We start from the raw sequence: 18,606 nt of genomic DNA on the forward strand, positions 1-18,606 counted from the left end.
AAGCTAGTGAACTTGACTCAGCTCGATACCTGATGTATCGAGGAAGATGGATAACATTACCTATTATATATAGTCGAACCCGGCGTACAAGTTACAAAGTACAAAGTACTGAGTGTCCGATGCATTGACTCCAGGCGCCGGAGTTCCGAGATGCCAGACGCCGGGATCCCCAGATCTTGGGATGGTCGGTTATGCAAGCAAGCAAGGATGGGAACAAGAGTTTTGTGCCTGACATGTGCATGGTGGTGTGGCGACCAATCTGCAGGCCGAGCACGAAGTATCTGTTGTCTGCCACCGGTGCTACTCGTAGTAGCTCCAGCACAACGAAGACTGAGACCTGGGCTAAACAAGGCTTGATTGGCCAGCCTGATGAAGCCCGATTCGACTGTTCGTAAGGAGTACGGAGGACGGTGTTACCCAGATGGAATATTGGGCGTCGCATGGTGAAAAGTCAAGACAGTCTTGGGAATAATAAGAATGGTACAACCAAACATCCGCCACAGCCTGTCATACTCTCTGTCACTCCTGCAGCCTTGTCCATATCCAATGATGCCATTGTTAATTGTCCAGCATAAGAAAATAGCAGCGCGGACTCCGGCAAATTTCCCCATGCGGCGCGATATCCAGATGCAGTGATCGCCCCCTTCCTTGCTGGACCCTGCAGGGACTTGTAATTGTATCGAAAAATCTCAACACAAGCAGAGGGAATTAATGATAGGGAAAAGCCAGAGATAAGGCTGTTGTTGAGGACTTGGGTACTCCGTGCCCAGAGGTATTTTACCATACAGCCGTCGGCCACACCGCTGGATGCCCTGCTGTTTGGGGTTTTGCTTTTTTGTGTTTTGGCCATTGCAATAATCAATATCTGGTCCAGCTGACCCAGAGAGTCAGTAGTCCGTAATCTCCTTCTTTCTCTCCTCCCTATCTCCCTCCCTCTTGCTGGTCGTCACTTCTTCTGACGTCGTAAATACCTGAAGAATCCTCTCGGCGAGCACTTCCTCTGTCTACCGTGACGACAACGATACCTCACTCGCTCATTCTGACTCCCCTGCTCCCTAACGGCCTGGCCTCAGTTCTTCACTTTTCTCACCGCTCCGACTATTCTTTCCTCATTCTTCTCCCACAACACTCACTCAACTCCTCCGAAACCCCCCCCTGCGCTCTGTCCTCGACAACACGGTCTTTGCAGATTCTCAACCCTCGTATTCCTCGCGGACCTTGTGGTCGTGTGCTTAGGGCCGGTTCCCCAAACACGGTCGGATACGGCTCAATCACAATCTGAAGCGGGTCCGAAACGACATCATCGGTGGCCCCTGTCAGCTCGCATCTCTTCCGCATAATCTTGCCTGCGTTGTTGTCCCATCCCACCGTACCATATTGTAAAAACACCACCCTGGCAAGAGTGTCTTGCACATCTCTTCTCTGCTCGCTGCTGATCTGACAAGTGTATAGACCACCTCGTCTGTCATGAGCTTGTCACATGGCCACAATCGAAGACGGAGCTCGTCCCTAGAACGGCGTGACCCTTACTCGTCGCCCTCGGTCTACTTTGACGAAGACTCGGTTAGACATCAATTACTGGGCAACCGAAACAGGACTGTCTCATCGGTGAGCATGAGCATGGCCGCAAAACCATCAACAGTGCGTCGACTGACAGTTCACAGTACATAAAACCTGCTCGCGAAACCAATTTCCTGTTTGCTAAGGGCAACTATCCTGCACGTCGGACAAGTCACGGTTCGTTGTTGCCGTCTCTGCTACCTGGACCGAAGAACTGACGCCGGACTATACTAGATGAGCAAACTCAGCAGCATCAAGAGCTTTTGGTGGACGTAGAGCGGACCTTGAAAGATCTCTTGGAAAGAGAGGATCACGACAACAACCAGCAGATCACCATCGAGGACAATGGCCCCAAAGTAAGTCGGCAGATCCTCTCCACAATGTCCAGTGGCTAACTCTATAAAAGCACATCACGTTGGGCACGTTGGCCTCGGCCGGATACCGATCGACTGACATTCGGGGCAATTATATGATCAGCAATCTCCTCCAAGAGTTGACTCTGGCACAAGATTTGGGCAAAAAGGTGGTCAAAATACACCGCTCTCGCCTAAGTGAAAACCCGGTGGACCGTCTTTCCCGTCGCATTAGAGATGAATTTTGGCACAACCTGACCCGAACCCTCGACTCCGACACCATTGAGAAAGCTGGCCGGGACCCGAAGGATTGGACACCAGATCCGAGACCGCGGATCTACGTTCCTCGTGGCTGCCCAGAGCAGTTTGAATACTATACTCACGTAGCGAAAGACCGTCCTGAGTTGAGGCTGGATGTCCGGTGGCTTCCTGAAGGGCCCATCACTGCTCAGTATGTTCGAAGTTTGAACGATTCACCCGGCATTCTGGCGCTTGCGATGAAGAAGACCATGGTCAACGGGAAGGAAACGCTCAAAGGTGAACCATTCATTGTCCCGGGCGGTCGTTTCAATGAGTTGTACGGTTGGGACAGCTACATGGAGTCTATCGGTCTCATTGAGAATGGCAAAGTGGACATTGCTAAGTCCATGGTCATCAACTTTGCCTTTTGCATACAACATTACGGAAAGATTCTGAATGCCAATCGATCATACTATCTAACTCGATCTCAGCCACCCTTTCTGACAGATATGGCTCTCAAGGTATACGACAAGATCAAGTCAGAGCACGGTGCTGAAGAGTTCTTGAAACTGGCCATACGAGCAGCGATCAAGGAATACTACAGCGTCTGGATGTCGGAACCCCGTCTTGATCCTGTGACGGGGCTATCACGCTATCGCCCTGACGGGCTCGGTGTTCCTCCAGAAACCGAGGCATCCCACTTTGTGCATATCCTTACACCGTATGCCAAAAAGTATGGCATGACATTCGAGGAGTTTGTCAAGGCGTACAACGAGGAACAAGTCTATGAACCCGACCTCGATGAGTACTTCCTACATGATCGTGCCGTCCGAGAATCCGGCCATGATACATCCTATCGTCTCGAAGGTTGTGCTGCCAACTTGGCAACGGTTGACCTGAACTCATTGCTGTACAAGTATGAGTGTGACATCGCCTGGTGCATTCGAAAGCATTTTAAGAACAAGCTGAGCATGCCCCCGGAGTTCCGATCCGAGGCCAACCAGAACGAGACGGTCGAGACTTCGGCCACCTGGGAGCGTCGGGCCAAACTGCGCAGGGCTCGAATGGACAAATACCTCTGGAACGAAGCAAAGGGAATGTACTTTGACTATGATACCGTTCAGAAAAAGCGCACCGATTACGAAAGCGCGACCACGTTCTGGGCAATGTGGGCCGTATGTGCATCACCACGCCAAGCCGCTGCCCTGGTCCTCAATGCTCTTCCCAAGTTTGATTGCTTTGGAGGGTTGGTGTCTGGCACCGAAGCTTCTCGCGGCGAAGTCGGACTTGATCGCCCCAATCGACAATGGGACTATCCGTACGGCTGGGCTCCTCAGCAAATGCTGGCCTGGGGAGGCCTGATCAAATACGGCTACATTGAGGAAGCACAGCGACTGGCGTACAAGTGGTTGTACATGGTGACCAAGGCATTCGTTGACTTCAACGGGGTTGTTGTAGAAAAGTACAACGTGACTCGTGAGCTCGATCCGCACAAGGTGGAGGCAGAATATGGCAACCAAGGCGCCGACTTCAAGGGTGTCCCAAGGGAAGGGTGAGTCACTTGAGTAGTCCCAAATGATTGCGAGTGAGGGTATGCTGACCTTTGACAGCTTCGGTTGGGTCAATGCCAGCTATGTGTACGGACTGTCATTCATCCCGATGCATATGAAACGAGCCCTGGGCACTCTCACGCCGTGGGAGACATTTGCCAAAGCCACACAGATCGATCTAGGCGAGTTGAACGATATGATCCAGGAAGGCTCCGATGAGTCGAGACCTGATTCCGCCGATGAGGCTGACCATGCCGTGCAGTCCGGATCCGACAACTGACCGAGGAAGGTGGATAATCGGGAAGATGCGGAATGGATTGCAACGTGTATGGCTGAAGTGATACACAGTGTCCTTTTTTGACGCATTATCTGTTGCCAAGCTGAGATTACCGACGTCGAGGGATCAAGATGCGGTGATGAGTGTTCTTTCGAGCTTCAATGCGACGATGGGTTTGCGTTGGGGGTGGGTGGTGGTAGAGCGGTGGTGTGAACTACCTAGACGATGTACCTCGAGTAGTCTGTACATACTGCTAGCGCTCCCTGCAAACAATAATTATGGAATATGGTCATCATCATGACCTTCAGTACGAGGGTCTGGGATCGTTGCTATCGCATATAGCCGCCGTCGGTACTTCTGATGGCGGCATGGTCCATTTGGCTCTGTCTCGCTCGGTTCCGAATAATCCTCGTGAGTCACACCTTGCCCTTTTCGGGTGGGCTGGGGGATCACGTGACATATACCGAGGCACATATTTTATCTGGGGAGTCGCGGCAGCTGCTGCGGCAGGAACGCGGCGATATGCAGCGGCCCAGCATCAGAGAAGGATGGAAAGGACAGGCGAGTGATCTCAGATGTATATGACTGTTCACGAGGTTTTTGAGAGCCCCCAAGACTCAAGGAAGAGGAGGAAAAGAGCATGGCAACGGGTGAACGGAGGATTCGAAGGACGTCATTTCCACATGCACATTTTCTGCTCACTTTTCTCACCTGCGAATCTTCGTTTCCCCAGAAAGCCAGACAGCCGATCCTCTGCCGAATCATCTCGTGCCTCTCGAGTCCATCGCCTCCTCCAGCCCGGCATCTTCCCCAGTCACTGTGCCGGGAACAGCCAATGCCTGTGCGCCGTTGTTCCCTCCTCTCCCTTCCGCCCTTGGGCCGGGTAGCCAGACGCTCGTTCGCATTCTGAGCTTGGCCAGATGCGTTCATCATGATCTGGCTGAAGGGGCGTGCTTCCTCGGTGTCATGTCCTTGTCATCGGAGTTGGATGGGACCATTGCTCATGCTTCGACCATTCAGCATGCGTCAGCCACTTGCCTTTGTCCGAGTTGCGCATTATACTTAAACTAGAGTCCAAGTCTGCTCGTATGACTGTTTTCCTGAATTCCTTTCTCTTCCGACGACTATATTTGTATCCTACCCTTACTCTCCACTCATTGTTGGGGTGTTTCTCACTGTCTCTGTATCATTTGACGTGAAGATCGCGTGAGTTGTGTGACGAGCGAGGACTACTGCCACCAGCCCATCTGCCCTACCAGTTTATGACGTCCACCCTGAACAAGATTGTCGACAGTTTCAAGATGAGTTCCCTTGACCAGGAAGAGCAGCAGTATCTGCAAGACGTGGAGGCTGTCAAGAAGTGGTGGACCGACTCACGATGGCGCTACACCAGGAGACCATTTACAGCTGAGCAGATTGTGCAAAAGCGAGGCACCATCAAGATCGAATACCCCAGCAATGTGCAGGCCAAGAAGCTGTGGAAGTTGATTGAGAACCGCTTTGCTGTACGTTTTGCTGAAGATTCTGTTTCCTGACGAAGGTACTGACAATGGCTTCCGACAGACCAAAACTGCTTCCGCCACCTATGGCTGTCTCGAGCCCACCATGCTCACTCAGATGAACAAGTATCTCGACACTGTCTACGTCTCGGGATGGCAATCCTCGTCCACAGCATCCTCTACCGACGAACCTTCGCCCGATTTGGCCGACTACCCCATGAACACCGTTCCGAATAAAGTTCAACACCTGTTCATGGCACAGTTGTTCCACGACCGAAAACAACGCGAGGAACGCCTCACCACACCCAAGGACAAGAGAGGATCCGCCCCGAACGTGGACTACCTCCGGCCCATCATTGCGGACGCAGATACCGGCCACGGCGGTCTGACTGCGGTGATGAAGCTGACCAAGCTGTTCGTCGAAAAGGGCGCAGCCGGAATTCACATTGAAGACCAAGCCCCCGGCACCAAGAAGTGCGGCCACATGGCAGGCAAAGTGCTCGTGCCCATCTCCGAACACATCAACCGACTTGTGGCTATCCGCGCGCAGGCCGACATCATGGGCGTCGACCTGTTGGCCGTTGCCCGTACCGATTCGGAGGCCGCCACGCTCATCACCACCACGATCGATTACCGAGACCATCCGTTCATCCTGGGCAGCACCAACAAGAACCTGCAACCCCTGAACGACTTGATGGTTGCGGCCGAGCACGCCGGCAAGAACGGCGACCAGCTCCAGGCGATTGAAGACTCGTGGATCGCCCAATGCGGCCTCAAGCTCTTCGACGATGCTGTGATTGACACCATCAATGCCGGCGTGCACGTCGACAAGCAGGGTCTGATTGCCAAGTACAAGGCCGCAAGCAAGGGCAAGAGCAACAGCGAATGCCGTGCCATCGCCAAGGGCCTGACAGGAGTCGACATCTTTTTCGACTGGGACTCCCCTCGCACCCGTGAAGGATACTACAGATACCAGGGCGGCTGCCAATGTGCGGTCAACCGTGCCATTGCGTATGCTCCCTATGCCGACATGATCTGGATGGAAAGCAAGTTGCCCGACTACGCTCAAGCCAAGGAATTCGCCGATGGTGTGCATGCCGTATGGCCTGAACAAAAGTATGTTTCCTATGTTTCCCCTTTCCTGTGTATTTCCAGCCTCCTTTCTTTCGAAGAGCTACTTTTCTTCCCTCTTTGGAGGGTTTAGCCTCCGGGTTGGTTTTTTTTGATGGAAATGTACATATATGCTGACTTGAGGGGTTATTTTCCAGACTCGCATACAACCTCTCGCCCAGTTTCAACTGGAAAGCCGCCATGGCCGCTAAGGACCAGGAAACGTACATCCAACGCCTCGCGGACCTAGGCTACTGCTGGCAATTCATCACCCTTGCCGGCCTGCACTCGACGGCCCTCATCTCCGACACTTTCGCAAAGGAGTTTGCGAAGCGCGGCATGCGCGCCTACGGCGAACTGATCCAGGAGCCCGAGATGCAGAACAAGGTCGACGTCGTCACGCACCAGAAGTGGAGCGGCGCAAATTATGTCGACAACCTGCTCAAGATGGTCACTGGTGGCGTGAGCAGCACGAGTGCCATGGGCAAAGGAGTTACTGAGGATCAATTCCATTAGGTCTTGACTGAGAGTCGGTACGAGAGTGGGATGGGCATGGAGATCGGGATTGGGACGAGGACGAGGACGCGTGCAGGGGTACTGCTCGCCGTCCAAAGATCTGAATCCACCCATGGAAGCGTTTTTGTATGTCATATTCTGAGCAGAGATGGGTACGAAGTTAATGAAAAAAAATCCCGAGAATGATATATTCACCTCATGATTTTGAGAGGTAGGTAAACAACGTACGGTATGAAATGGGAGGAGAATCAAGAGACAACAAGTTTGTGGTTTTTAGTCATCTTGCAGCCTTCCAGGTCAAAAATGGTTACGAATGTCCGTCGAGGAGAGGCGGGGAAGAAGATTCCTGTAGGTAGTAGTTAAGAGTCTGTCGAGGGAGTGAAAAAGTACGGGTGCTGTGCGTTACTACTGTACGATGATGTTTTTCCAGTTTCAGTTTGATCCCTCGCAGTCGCATGCTGCAAAAGTTCAGTGCACAATGTCAGGATATCGCCGGACGTCCCCGTCTTGTCCAATCAGATTCAGAGTTTTCAAGGTCGCGAATAAATACAAGGGAAATGTGGTGGCGTGAAAAGTGCGGTGGGTGATTGTGTATTACACACTATCTGGGTGTCTCGCAGAAAGGACCGGACTGGATGGACCATCTACGGAGGTGAAACGTGGAAAAGAAGCCCGTCGATGATCCGGACAAACAAGAGTCAGTTCGCTTCCCCAGGTGCGAGGCGAGGTCGATGTCAAGCCTCGCAGAGATGCACGTCGACAAAGTCACGTCGAACTGAATCGAAGTTGGATATCCACAAGCAAGTACGACGTTCAAGATATCTGTCTCGTCACGGGCGGTCGAACACACCAAAGCAAGATTGCCGCCTTGCCTTCGACGGTCGAACAAGTATTGCGGTCTCGAGCGTGCGGTGAAGGCTGAAGTACTCTCAACAAACACTTGACAAACACAAGCATCCTTTCAATTCCTCACAAAGAATTCCAGGTGCCATTCACCAACTCTCTCTCTCTCTCTCTCTGCCTCCCATCTCATGTGCAGATAAGGTTGTGTAAAACGTCCTGCACTCTTCCGCTCCTCCTACGATAGAACACAATGTCATCATCCCTGGCTCCTCGAAAGCCGCGGTCATCGCTAGTGCAATCGCCACTACAATCGTCATCGACAAGAGCGGACTCCAAGACTTTTATGGATACCAGGCAAGACGGCATGGCCGACGGCCAAGGTGAGGTGTCCCAAAGGTAAGAAACCAGTGAACAGATTCCCACAAACTGCAAGATACCTGATCGTGGCCAGTACTGACACCCAAGACACACAGCTTCGCCAGATCGCCGATAGTCACCATGATAGTCGGACCGGGCAAGGTCGAATACACGGCTCACAAAGCAAAGCTGATAGAGGCGAGCCTGTTCTTCCTGAGATGCTTCGGGGTCGGGATGAAGGAGGCCAGGACGAACAAGATCACGTTGCCAGAGGACGACGCCGTGGTCTTCGGCCACTTCATCGACTGGGTGTACTACTCGAAAACCCGACGAGTCGTCAACACCGTACAATCGATCAGAGAATTGTTGAAGGCCTGGCTTCTTGCCGACAAGTTCTGCATGCCACGCTGGCAGAACAGCATCATCGAGTCACTGGCGGACTTCTGGATCGAGTTCAACGTGGCACCCAGCGCCGTGATGTGGGTGGCCGAGCATGTCCCCACACACAGCCCCTTGTTCGCCTTTGTGGTTGAACAATTTTCGTGGGACCTTGCCCGCTGCGACAGCCCTGATGAACTCGGTGAGGATCTTTCGAGAATGGATGACTTGTTGGCAAACTCCACATTTTCCAGCCGGATACTTTGGACATCGATGGCAGTCGCGAAAGAAAAGTACGGGGGGAATGAGCCGACGCAGGCCGTTCAAGAGTACTATGTTCCCTTATGAGTAGCCTGGCGTGGGCCCGAAGGAGGACAGGAGATGTGGGCGACTGTGCCAGAACGAACGTACCAGTGGAGATGATAGCTCGACACAGTATGTCGAAGATCAAGTTGATGGCCCGTACGTACCAGGAAAGACGATAGCTCGGCATGGCACGCTGAATATCATGCATGGTAATAGTCCGTACAAGATGTTCGATACTTTCCTCGTGCACAACGTACATAGGATACATCGAAATTGTACTCATGACATGGTGTCTTGTCACTCGATGTTCCAGCATGTGTTTGTTTACACATTTGCATGTAGTTGCTGCCTTGCCTGTTGCCACTGCCCGCGAAGTGGTTGAGAAAGACACACAGACCGCCGATAACGAACGGCTTGAAGTACATTCGGAGATGCATCAGTGAAATCGTACATGGTGAATCCTCCAGGCAGAAGGCAGTCATGAAGGGGCAGTGAACGTGCAGTTGATATTTAAAAAGGGCTTGTAATTGATCCCCAAGGATGTGCTGCCTCACTCTGACTGCCATTACCATCTTCCTCAAGAAGTCAACTCCTATGGGATAAATCGGATATGCAGACCACGAGTGTTTCTCCCGCCTCGAAGAAAACTCTCAGACTTCATTGCTCTAGAAAATCAATCGCTTCAACTGCAACAATGGCGGACGTGGACATGAAGACGGAGGCTGACGACACAAGTACAACTTCCATCAATGATTGCGGTGGCTCTGACACATCCGATGAAAGTGACTTCGAAAGGTAAGGTGCTCCACACTTGTAGAAATGTGTGCTATGGCTGAGCCGACTATTCTAGCTTCGCAACCTCGCCGATAGTCACCATATTAGTTGGATCGAGAAAGTTCGAGTTCTTTGCTCACAAAGACAAGCTCGTGGAGAAGAGCCCATTCTTCCAAAAATGTCTTGGGGCGGGAATGCAAGAGGCCCAAACAGACTGTGTCATCTTGCCAGAAGATAATCCAAAAGCATTTGGTCACTTCATCGACTGGATTTATCGACGAGGTGCACCAAAGATCGTTGATGAACAAGACATCAAAGATCTCCTGCGGACTTGGGTCATGGCAGACAAGTTCTGCATGCCGAGGTTGCAAAACAAAATCATGAACGCCCTGGCACTTTGGTGTAGAGGCCATCTGGTGGCACCCGACATCGTTCTCTGGGTGGTCACACGTGTTGCCCACGATAGCAAACTCTTTTCGTTCGTGCTCGATCAGTTTGCGTGGGAATGCAGTTTGGGTGACTGCGAATATTTTGAGGACGAGGATTTGATGAAATTGTTGGCTGTTTCCACGGTTTCAACCCGGTTCTTTTGGGCTACGGTCAAACATGCAAAAGAGGATCCATGCGAGCCAGCTGAAAATATCGAATATTACCACGTTCCAGAATGAGCAGGATGACGCCTCCTGTGCGAGAGACGGTGTGGATTGTGGAAGGTGCAGTCTTGAGCGGGCAGGAGCGAGGGTTGTCAACGGGCGATTGGATTCGATCGTCGTTCATATCCAAGGTGCCGAGGTGGCAGCGGCAACGAGTTGTAAGGTTGTGAAGCGCCATTCGCCATTACCGTCCGAGTTGTCGATGATGACGGGCCAGGACGACGGTGGTAAATTCGAGCCGAGTGAGACCTCCAAACAACAGTGTCTGTATCTGGCCTGGCCGAGAGGATGAGTCCCAAAAGGTGAAATGGATAGGATAGAAAAGTTGATCATTTCCACATCTTGTCGAAGAGTGTATTGTTGTGTACACTCAATTCTGCACAGCGTCGTGGATCCAGTCTCTCCGTGACCCATGGGACACACCCGTCTTCTTGTCGAGGTGATTTCCCCGATACATCCATGTCGTGAAGGTGTGCTACCCAGCAGGGCCGTCTCAGTGTTATTCCAGACCACCTCTGTATCAGGTAGTGAAGGAGCAGCTGTTCCGTGTACATCCGTCCCACCATCAGTCTTGACGTCTCGACATCTCTGACCGTCTCGACGCACCCTCTTTCGGCTTCATCGGCTGCATCTCAATGTCCTTGTCTATGCGACTCGAATTCGCCGTGAGTCCTTCCGAGAGATGACGCATGCGCGGCTGAATCACGCGGGAGATGTTGTGATAGCCGTGCTGAGGCACCTGGATGAGGAGGGAGTGTAGATACGAGAAGAATCGTGAAATGCGAGCCATGACTTGTCCCAGATACAATATAGGTAAGTATGTAGGCAGGTAGGTAAGTAAGGTATCTGTTCTGGATCAAACGGTCTCCCGAACGACGATGCGGATAGCAAGGGAGCGAGTCGTTCGCTGCGCGATGAAGGATCGATGTACACTCTTTCCTCGCCGACAACCAGAGACTGACCGACTGTGTGCCTGTCGTTGTATTTGCCGACTGCTGAGTGCTGAACGCCGAATGCCGAACGCAGGATACAAAACACACAGAGTAGACACTCACTCGTATCGTAGGATGGCTCGGAAGACCAAATGCGACGGACAATGAAATGAATGATGTAGTCAGTGCCACGAAAACAAGGCGCTGGGCACGAAAATGCAACAACCACAACAGGGCGAATCACCGGGCGGGAACGGGCTGCGGAATCGGGATACGGTGCTCGTACTCGGTAAGAGTACTTCGTATGATCAGACCAACCAAAGAAGAGTCTGCCAGAGGTGACCGAATCCTTACAGAGTTGTACGAGTACATGCTGTGAAGGCTTGGGAGGGCGCAGGTCGGTCAGTGGTCAGTCCAGCCGCCTCCGTATCTTCCGCCGTGGGGTGTGTCTTCTCTCTCTTTTCCAATCCACCCAAGACATTTGGGGTTCGAAACATGGGGGCGAACAAAACAATCAATCGCAAGCCAATCGGAGGTAGGACGATGACATGGTCGAGGTACGAGTGCTCCGTACTGATACTTATTTACTCCGTACCTGAGTTCTCCGGAGTATCCGCACTCCAAGCTTCATACGGCGAATGCCATGCTTCGAGGCAAGCAGGAACATGTCTCTCCTCCACCGCCTTAAGGCGTCTTTGGACGAAGAGATTGAGTAGCTAACGGAACTACTGAAAACAAAGGCTTAATCGAAGGGTTTCTTTCACGATTGTGGTGAACCATCTAACCATATCACTAGTTCTCAAAGAAACCACGACATCAACATGTTCATTGTCCAAGCAAGGCCAAAACTCCGTAGGTATGTGCATTCATGTCCAGTGATGTCCAGTGCATCATCGTATCTCAGCCAACACCGTCGACGTCCCTCATGAGATAAGGCATCATCCCCAGACACCAGACTTGGAACGGGACTCAAGCCCTCTAGCCCTGGGTCCCCCAAACAGGACAATGAACCCAGACTGGCTAGACTGGGACATGGTGCTCGTGCGGTCTATTTTTCGGGTTGGATGCGTCCGAGTCGCGGGCGATGGCGATGGCTTTCAGCGTCACTTGATCTCCCGTGGGAGACTTGGATAACGCAGACCAAAGTCCCTCGTCCAGGCCCAATTCCGACTCCTGCTTCTTCCGATAAGCGCCCGCGTTTTTGGCGAGCTCGTGCGCGAAATAGTCCCTCATGAAGTTCGACAGAGGACTCGGCGTGGGAACATTGTCGTTGATCCAGGACAGGTGAGACGCCTTCACCACTGGAAAATACGTGAAGATGTGGGCCAGGTGGTCAATCAATGCGTTCTGCCACTTTGGCATGCAGAGCTTCTCGGCAAGGACCCAGGCTTTCATCGTGACAATCACCGACTCTCCGACGGAGATGTTTGGCATGGGCTCTTTGTAGATCCAATCCACGAAGCAGTCCAACGCCTCCACGTCGTCCTCTGGTAGCTTAACCTCGTTGGTATGAGCCTCTTTCATGCCCGAGCCAAGGCATTTTGCGAAGAAGGGACATTCCGAGGTCAACTTGTCTTTGTGCAGGTAGTATTTGACTTCATCTTTGTCGACAAGAACAGTCATAATCTCTGACCCTGCAAAGCTGTGCCCCTCCCAATTAGTGGCCGAAGACATACCAAAAAGGATGGTGGTATTCTACTGGCTTACCTTGATGTTTTACGACTCACGACCAAGGAGACCGGAACTGCATCACTGTTGGATTTTGGATCATTTTTACCGGCTGCTTGACTGCTGCCACCGCCGGCTTTTGGAGCGCTCCTCCTGACCCGTCTATTATTGTTCATGACCTCTTGGAATTATGCCCTGTCGTCAGAAGGCAATCCTGTGTTGTGGTGTTGGGCGCAGAATCAGCAAAGTAAGAACTTGGACATGTCTCTTTCTTCGTGTCTCATCGGTCCACCTTCACAGCAATCACAAAAGGCAGTGATCGGAAAAGGTGCTCGCACTCACTTACCTCCAGCATCACCCGCGCGGTGTCCGCATCTCTGAGCAGCAGAATTAACTGGACCATTGTCACTCTTACTGCCTGTAACACGGCAGGCAGCGAGGGTATACTCGGGACTGGAATTCTGCTGTCGGGTGCCGTAACCCACGAAAACCCCTAAAACAGAAGATCATGGTCAAGCATCAATGGCTCGACACTCCGTTTGACACAGCCGCGAAGAGCTCCGGCGCCGCAAAGGAGCTCCTCGCGGCCATATGCAAGAGGACACGTTCTTAATCAGTCTTTATGGCTTCGAAGTTCACGTATCTCGTAGCCAAGTACGGTGGAGTATGGGGCGCACTTCTTTTCCCACTCGTTACGGCTTCGGCCGCTTCGGATACGGGCAATGCATATCCATTAGACGCGGTGGTCTGAGCGTGGGACTGACGCAGCGGACGTGACGTAGAAAAGTACGGCCATGGGATCCTTGCGGCTTTGGCACATAATTATACTGTACGGAGTACTGTATATTCATACTTGCTTGCTGAAGCGAAAGCGCTCTTCCTACCTACGCTGTATCGTCCATCAGCGACGTAGGTCCTCTTCCTCGCAGTGCTCACCCAGCATGGCCAAACTCGACAGCACCCCGTCTCTCTGCGAGGTCGATTGATGTTGCTCGTAACAAATGAAATGCGTTCTTGACCATGTAACTATCATAACGATATAACCATGGCGTGGTTCAAACCCCAAAGAAATCACAACGCCCATGCTATGCTGAAAACCCGTGAACCCAAGCAGTAAAGATAACGAAAGCGTACAGCGGCAGACTTTCACATGAATTGGAATCATTCAAGAGGCATCACCTGCGCTGATCAGGCGGTGTCCAGAACATGGTCCTTCTCTTGTTCGAATTGTCCGAGCTGCCCGTCGAGTTTGCGGAAACGGGACTGCCCAAGTAGTCTGGTCCACCGGAATAGACATATTCTCCGTCGACATACTGAGCGCCAGTGCTGAACGTGGTTCTGTTCTTGCGGCGAGCATATTTCTGCTCGAGGCGGTAGAGTTCGAGTTCTAGAATGATACTGTCAGCAAAGGAATCAAATCAAGCGAGCCCTCAGCGCACCCAAGCCAGAGAAAAAGAGAAGGTTGCTTAACTTACTTGATTGTAGCTTCTCAAAGAGACCCATCTTGATAAAGTAGTTTCACGAATAGTACGCAAAATTGGGCGATACGATGAGCGAGTTGGATTTGCGCAGAAGAGAATGCTTATATCCAACAAGGATCCGCAAGCTGATTCTCGCGAGACAGAGATGCGTCAGTGTGTAGAGCCTCGTGATCCCGAGTAGAGTGATGTAGACGCAATCGTGGATTCTTTCGATCCGGCCTTCCGACTGACAGGATGCAGAGCGATAGGTTCACAGGTATCTGTGTGACGATTCGCTCTTTTCTCGACACCGAGCGAGAGGGTTCCTCGACCAAGAAGCCGTCGCAATGGCAGGTGATGTAAAAAGGAATTGTCTTGCGCCCCGCCGACACCAGATCTCGGATGCTCGTACGTGGACTTTTCGGTGGTTTTATGCAGCTTTGTGAAACGCTCGGGTGCAACAAAGGCTGATGTGACCGGACTTGGACAGTCTGAGGCGCGAGTGCGAGGCTTTCGGTATCGACAAGGAGAGGAAGTCAAGGGAGGGAGTGTAACGAAGATGTCATGCTCGCCGCTGGCGACAAGCGATAGTGGGCGTGGTTCCCATTATCAATCCAGGGATAGAAAGGAGTCGGTTCGTGTGAAAAAGAGACGGCCTGGTAGCCCGATGGCAATTTCTGCCCGAGGCTTTAGCCAGTCCTTAGGCTGCGTTTGGGCGGAGAATGGACGTGCTTAGGCGTGGCTTGGTGTCAGACTAGCCTAATAGGGGCCCCTAAGTCGCTGTCGTTCCTGCCTGGAGGCTTAAATGTTCCCACTCCAAGATTCTAGCGTGGGAATATGCAGAGCGCATGCATGTCCTGTCAGAAGCCGTGGCCAGAAGCTGGGGGAATGAGAGTGACAGCTCTGCTCAGGCACGCGCATCTGTCTGCAAAGCTATTCGCAATGAGCTGCGCTCTGCCCTGCCAGATCAAAACCTCGTGATTTTGTGCGTCTGTGTGTCGCGCTCGTCCTGCCTCCCTGTTCAGCCAGCCAGCCTAAGCCTGTGTTACACGCCGCTCCGTGCCTTGAGCGCGACGGTGGACTTTTCGATGCAAGCCATGGAGTCAAAATGATCGACGGACATTCTCCAGTCACCAGTAATAGTTGTGGTACGGTTAGGGTGCTGAAATAGTGTGCAGTAGAGGTGTCTCCCCAGTAAACTATAGTAACGCCACGTGCCAGGGGCTCCCTAAGCCAAGATGGTTTGCGAGGCCCCTGTCTCTGAAATTTATTCTTCAGTACCTAAAGATCGTTGATCGTCTCGACTATGAGCTGATTTCATGATAACCTCGTATCGGTGGCTCGAATCGTCCTACAGACTCTGCTGCGAGACCGGAGCGATTGCCCATTCTGTTACTCCGTATCAATATGTCCAGAAGCCGGAAGAGAAGTCGTACGGCTTTTGGAATACGGGAGAGTCGTATTCGTACTTGTCTTGGACTCCGTTTCTACAGGGCAACACAGGGCAACACTGAGTCTGTCGCTTTTCGGCTTTGGTATAGCTTTCAAATCGCTGTCGCTACCAGATGTCGAGACTGGCAAGGATGATCCTGATCCTGTCATTGTGCATGCTCTCTCCGTCGGATAGACACGTGGCGTATGCCTGACGAGCCTTTCTGCGGTGAGGCTGCTAACGTGGTCTTCCTTGATCATGGCCAGACGTGACCCCTCCGTGTAGGATCCAGGAAACATCCCAGCCTGATCCAGCATACATTAACTTGAGTCTTTCGCACCACGTTCTGAGCAACTCGAAGAGCCCTGAACCAGAACTTCAACCTCAAGACGTCCGGAACCCACCTGCATCGCAGTCTATTCCACGCCAGACCATGTTGAGCCGCACTCACAAATGCTTACAGCTATTCGTCTTTGCCTATCGCTCTCTCTGAAGTGATCCACAGGATGTGGCTTTTGAAGTTCGACCATGGTGGCCGCCTAGTCGTGTCCAAGAACTCCGTCCAGAACACCACTTGCTATGCGATACTTTCTCACACTTGGGGAGCTGATGATGACGAAGTCACTTTTCAAGATCTACAAAATGGATCTGGAGAGAGCAAGGCTGGCTACGAGAAGATTCGATTTTGCGGAGAACAAGCCAAAAGGGATGGCCTAGAATATTTCTGGGTGGACACATGCTCCATAAACAAAGCGGACTTCACTGAGCTCTCAGAAGCTATCACCTCGATGTTCCGCTGGTATAGTGGAGCAGAGAAATGCTATGTATATCTATCCGACGTATCAGTCGGCGACGATGCCGATACCCCTACCGATCAAGCGTGGGAACTAGCGTTTCGGGACAGTAAATGGTTTACACGAGGGTGGACGCTTCAAGAACTGATCGCTCCAAGATCAGTCCAATTCTATTCACGAGAAGGAACATTTCTGGGCGATAAAAAGACGCTGGGGGACCAGATTCATGAGATAACAGGGGTTCCCGTCTCGGCTCTCCGGGGAGCATCTCTATCAGAGTTCAGTGTCGATGAACGGTTACGATGGGCGAAGGACCGAAACACCCGGAAAATAGAGGATAAGGCTTATTCCCTTCTTGGGATTTTTAACGTCTACATGCCACTTATATATGGTGAGGGGGAACATGCTTTTGTACGATTGAAAGCAAAAATCAACAAGTCTTCGAGGAGTAGGTGGCCCCCTGAACGCCCGCCTTTCTACATTTACAATCCGTTTGTCATGATTGTAATCTCTTCAAGTACTGACACGCATCTATAGATTTGCGGAACCGGTATGAAGCAACACTTGACTTGCTCAAATGTGACGAGGAGACAACCAAAGGCCCCCGAGGTCAATCTGCCACTGACACACCTCAACGATTCCTAGACCTATTTACTTCATGTGTTGAGTCTTACCGGAGTGTCCAAGCGGTGCACGCATCTGAGAAAGCTTTCAAGATTCTAGAGACAAAATTCAAGAACCAACAGGACCGCCTGATTATCTGGGGACAAGCCTGTGGTATAATAAACAACTACGAGTACCACACACGAGCCGCTGAGTCAAAGCCAAGGGATCGGATTGTAGAAACTTTGGAATGTATACGAAACCTCTTCTTGGATGAATCCGAGCTGTCTAGGAATTATGGCTTGAAGCGCAACACCCAGACCGCTAGCAGTCACCCAAAATTTCTGAGACCAGCAAAATGGGCTGTCTGCGATAAGACTGGGTTCTCGCGTTTGGTGAAGGATCTGAAAGACTTGAACGATGACCTTGAGTCTCTGACTCGCTGGACAAGCGGACGGACAACTCAGCTGGTCTTGATCGTGCAAACCCCGAAGCCCCCCATGTGTTTACTGTGCGACCAAGGCTACTGTCATCCTTTTCCTGGACACAATGGCGCCATGAGAGCGTCCAAATACACTATTATTGCGAATCTGCCAGCACCTGGGACTGGCGGGCCTATCTTTGATGACAAGCGCCTAGAACGAATTTACTTTAGGATGATGGAGGACACAGGCAGCCTGGAAAATTACACGACACTGGAGACAATTCAAATGCTAGGAATGGCCGACAGAATAGTAGTTTACAATCAGTGTCGAGACAGGACTGTACCGAAAACCCCTCTGAAGGTCACTACGATGGCTGGCCAACCCTATCCTCTCGTTGGAGAGATCAGCATCAGAATCCGCGGTCTAGACGAAAGCCGGTGGGTTGCCGAGGAAATCAGAGTTGGTTTCATCGTCATCAGCTCGCCCAATGAAGGTTCGTTTCCTTTCGTCCTCGGGGCAAAGTCTATCCGTGACGCCGTGGAAAGAAGTCTATATTCCTTTGGCGAGGAATGCAGCCATTGAGATTGGCGTAGTCGGCACTACGAATCGCAGCAGCTCTTCGGACACCGCGACAGCATCTCATGTTCTTGAGAGGAGGTTACGAAAGATCTATTCGGGAACGCGTGGAGGAGAAGCGGCTCATGTCGCTGAGGATCGGACAGATGGAGGAAGTGGATAGGAGAGCCTATGTAGGTAAAACTGTGCTCTCATCGGAGGAATGTGCCCTCGGAGAGCGCAAGGTAGTTTCAGGAATACATGCAGTTTCCACCCAGACCAGGATGTGGTTGCGTGCAGTGCAATACTACTGCCGTCGTC

General features: G+C 51.8%; 7 protein-coding genes across 7 annotated transcripts; 5 read left to right on the forward strand and 2 right to left on the reverse strand.

Moving 5' to 3' along the window:
* Nucleotides 1-1,467: 1,467 nt before the first annotated feature.
* On the forward strand, nucleotides 1,468-3,983 carry PV08_10234 (uncharacterized protein; the record flags this gene model as incomplete). The annotated part of the gene is made up of 5 exons (XM_016384549.1): nucleotides 1,468-1,641; nucleotides 1,665-1,737; nucleotides 1,795-1,916; nucleotides 1,967-3,705; nucleotides 3,764-3,983. The coding sequence occupies 5 exons, from the start codon at nucleotides 1,468-1,470 to the stop codon at nucleotides 3,981-3,983; spliced, it is 2,328 nt and encodes a 775-aa protein (XP_016231151.1).
* Nucleotides 3,984-5,281: 1,298 nt separating this feature from the next.
* On the forward strand, nucleotides 5,282-7,105 carry PV08_10235 (isocitrate lyase; the record flags this gene model as incomplete). Its single annotated transcript, XM_016384550.1, has 3 exons — nucleotides 5,282-5,485; nucleotides 5,544-6,595; nucleotides 6,748-7,105. The coding sequence occupies 3 exons, from the start codon at nucleotides 5,282-5,284 to the stop codon at nucleotides 7,103-7,105; spliced, it is 1,614 nt and encodes a 537-aa protein (XP_016231152.1).
* Nucleotides 7,106-8,198: 1,093 nt separating this feature from the next.
* Nucleotides 8,199-9,031, forward strand: PV08_10236 (uncharacterized protein; the record flags this gene model as incomplete). Its single annotated transcript, XM_016384551.1, has 2 exons — nucleotides 8,199-8,344; nucleotides 8,422-9,031. The coding sequence occupies 2 exons, from the start codon at nucleotides 8,199-8,201 to the stop codon at nucleotides 9,029-9,031; spliced, it is 756 nt and encodes a 251-aa protein (XP_016231153.1).
* Nucleotides 9,032-9,683: 652 nt separating this feature from the next.
* On the forward strand, nucleotides 9,684-10,431 carry PV08_10237 (uncharacterized protein; the record flags this gene model as incomplete). Its single annotated transcript, XM_016384552.1, has 2 exons — nucleotides 9,684-9,784; nucleotides 9,840-10,431. The coding sequence occupies 2 exons, from the start codon at nucleotides 9,684-9,686 to the stop codon at nucleotides 10,429-10,431; spliced, it is 693 nt and encodes a 230-aa protein (XP_016231154.1).
* A 1,937-nt stretch (nucleotides 10,432-12,368) lies between these two features.
* On the reverse strand, nucleotides 12,369-13,022 carry PV08_10238 (uncharacterized protein; the record flags this gene model as incomplete). The annotated part of the gene is made up of 1 exon (XM_016384553.1): nucleotides 12,369-13,022. One exon carries the CDS (start codon nucleotides 13,020-13,022, stop codon nucleotides 12,369-12,371), a length of 654 nt encoding a protein of 217 aa, XP_016231155.1.
* A 1,169-nt stretch (nucleotides 13,023-14,191) lies between these two features.
* PV08_10239 (uncharacterized protein) lies at nucleotides 14,192-14,519 on the reverse strand (the record flags this gene model as incomplete). The annotated part of the gene is made up of 2 exons (XM_016384554.1): nucleotides 14,192-14,403; nucleotides 14,492-14,519. 2 exons carry the CDS (start codon nucleotides 14,517-14,519, stop codon nucleotides 14,192-14,194), a joined length of 240 nt encoding a protein of 79 aa, XP_016231156.1.
* A 1,895-nt stretch (nucleotides 14,520-16,414) lies between these two features.
* PV08_10240 (uncharacterized protein) lies at nucleotides 16,415-18,312 on the forward strand (the record flags this gene model as incomplete). Its single annotated transcript, XM_016384555.1, has 2 exons — nucleotides 16,415-17,150; nucleotides 17,240-18,312. 2 exons carry the CDS (start codon nucleotides 16,415-16,417, stop codon nucleotides 18,310-18,312), a joined length of 1,809 nt encoding a protein of 602 aa, XP_016231157.1.
* Between the last annotated feature and the right edge of the window lie 294 nt (nucleotides 18,313-18,606).

Source organism: Exophiala spinifera (assembly GCF_000836115.1).
Source record: "Exophiala spinifera strain CBS 89968 unplaced genomic scaffold supercont1.8, whole genome shotgun sequence".
NCBI lineage: Eukaryota > Fungi > Ascomycota > Eurotiomycetes > Chaetothyriales > Herpotrichiellaceae > Exophiala > Exophiala spinifera.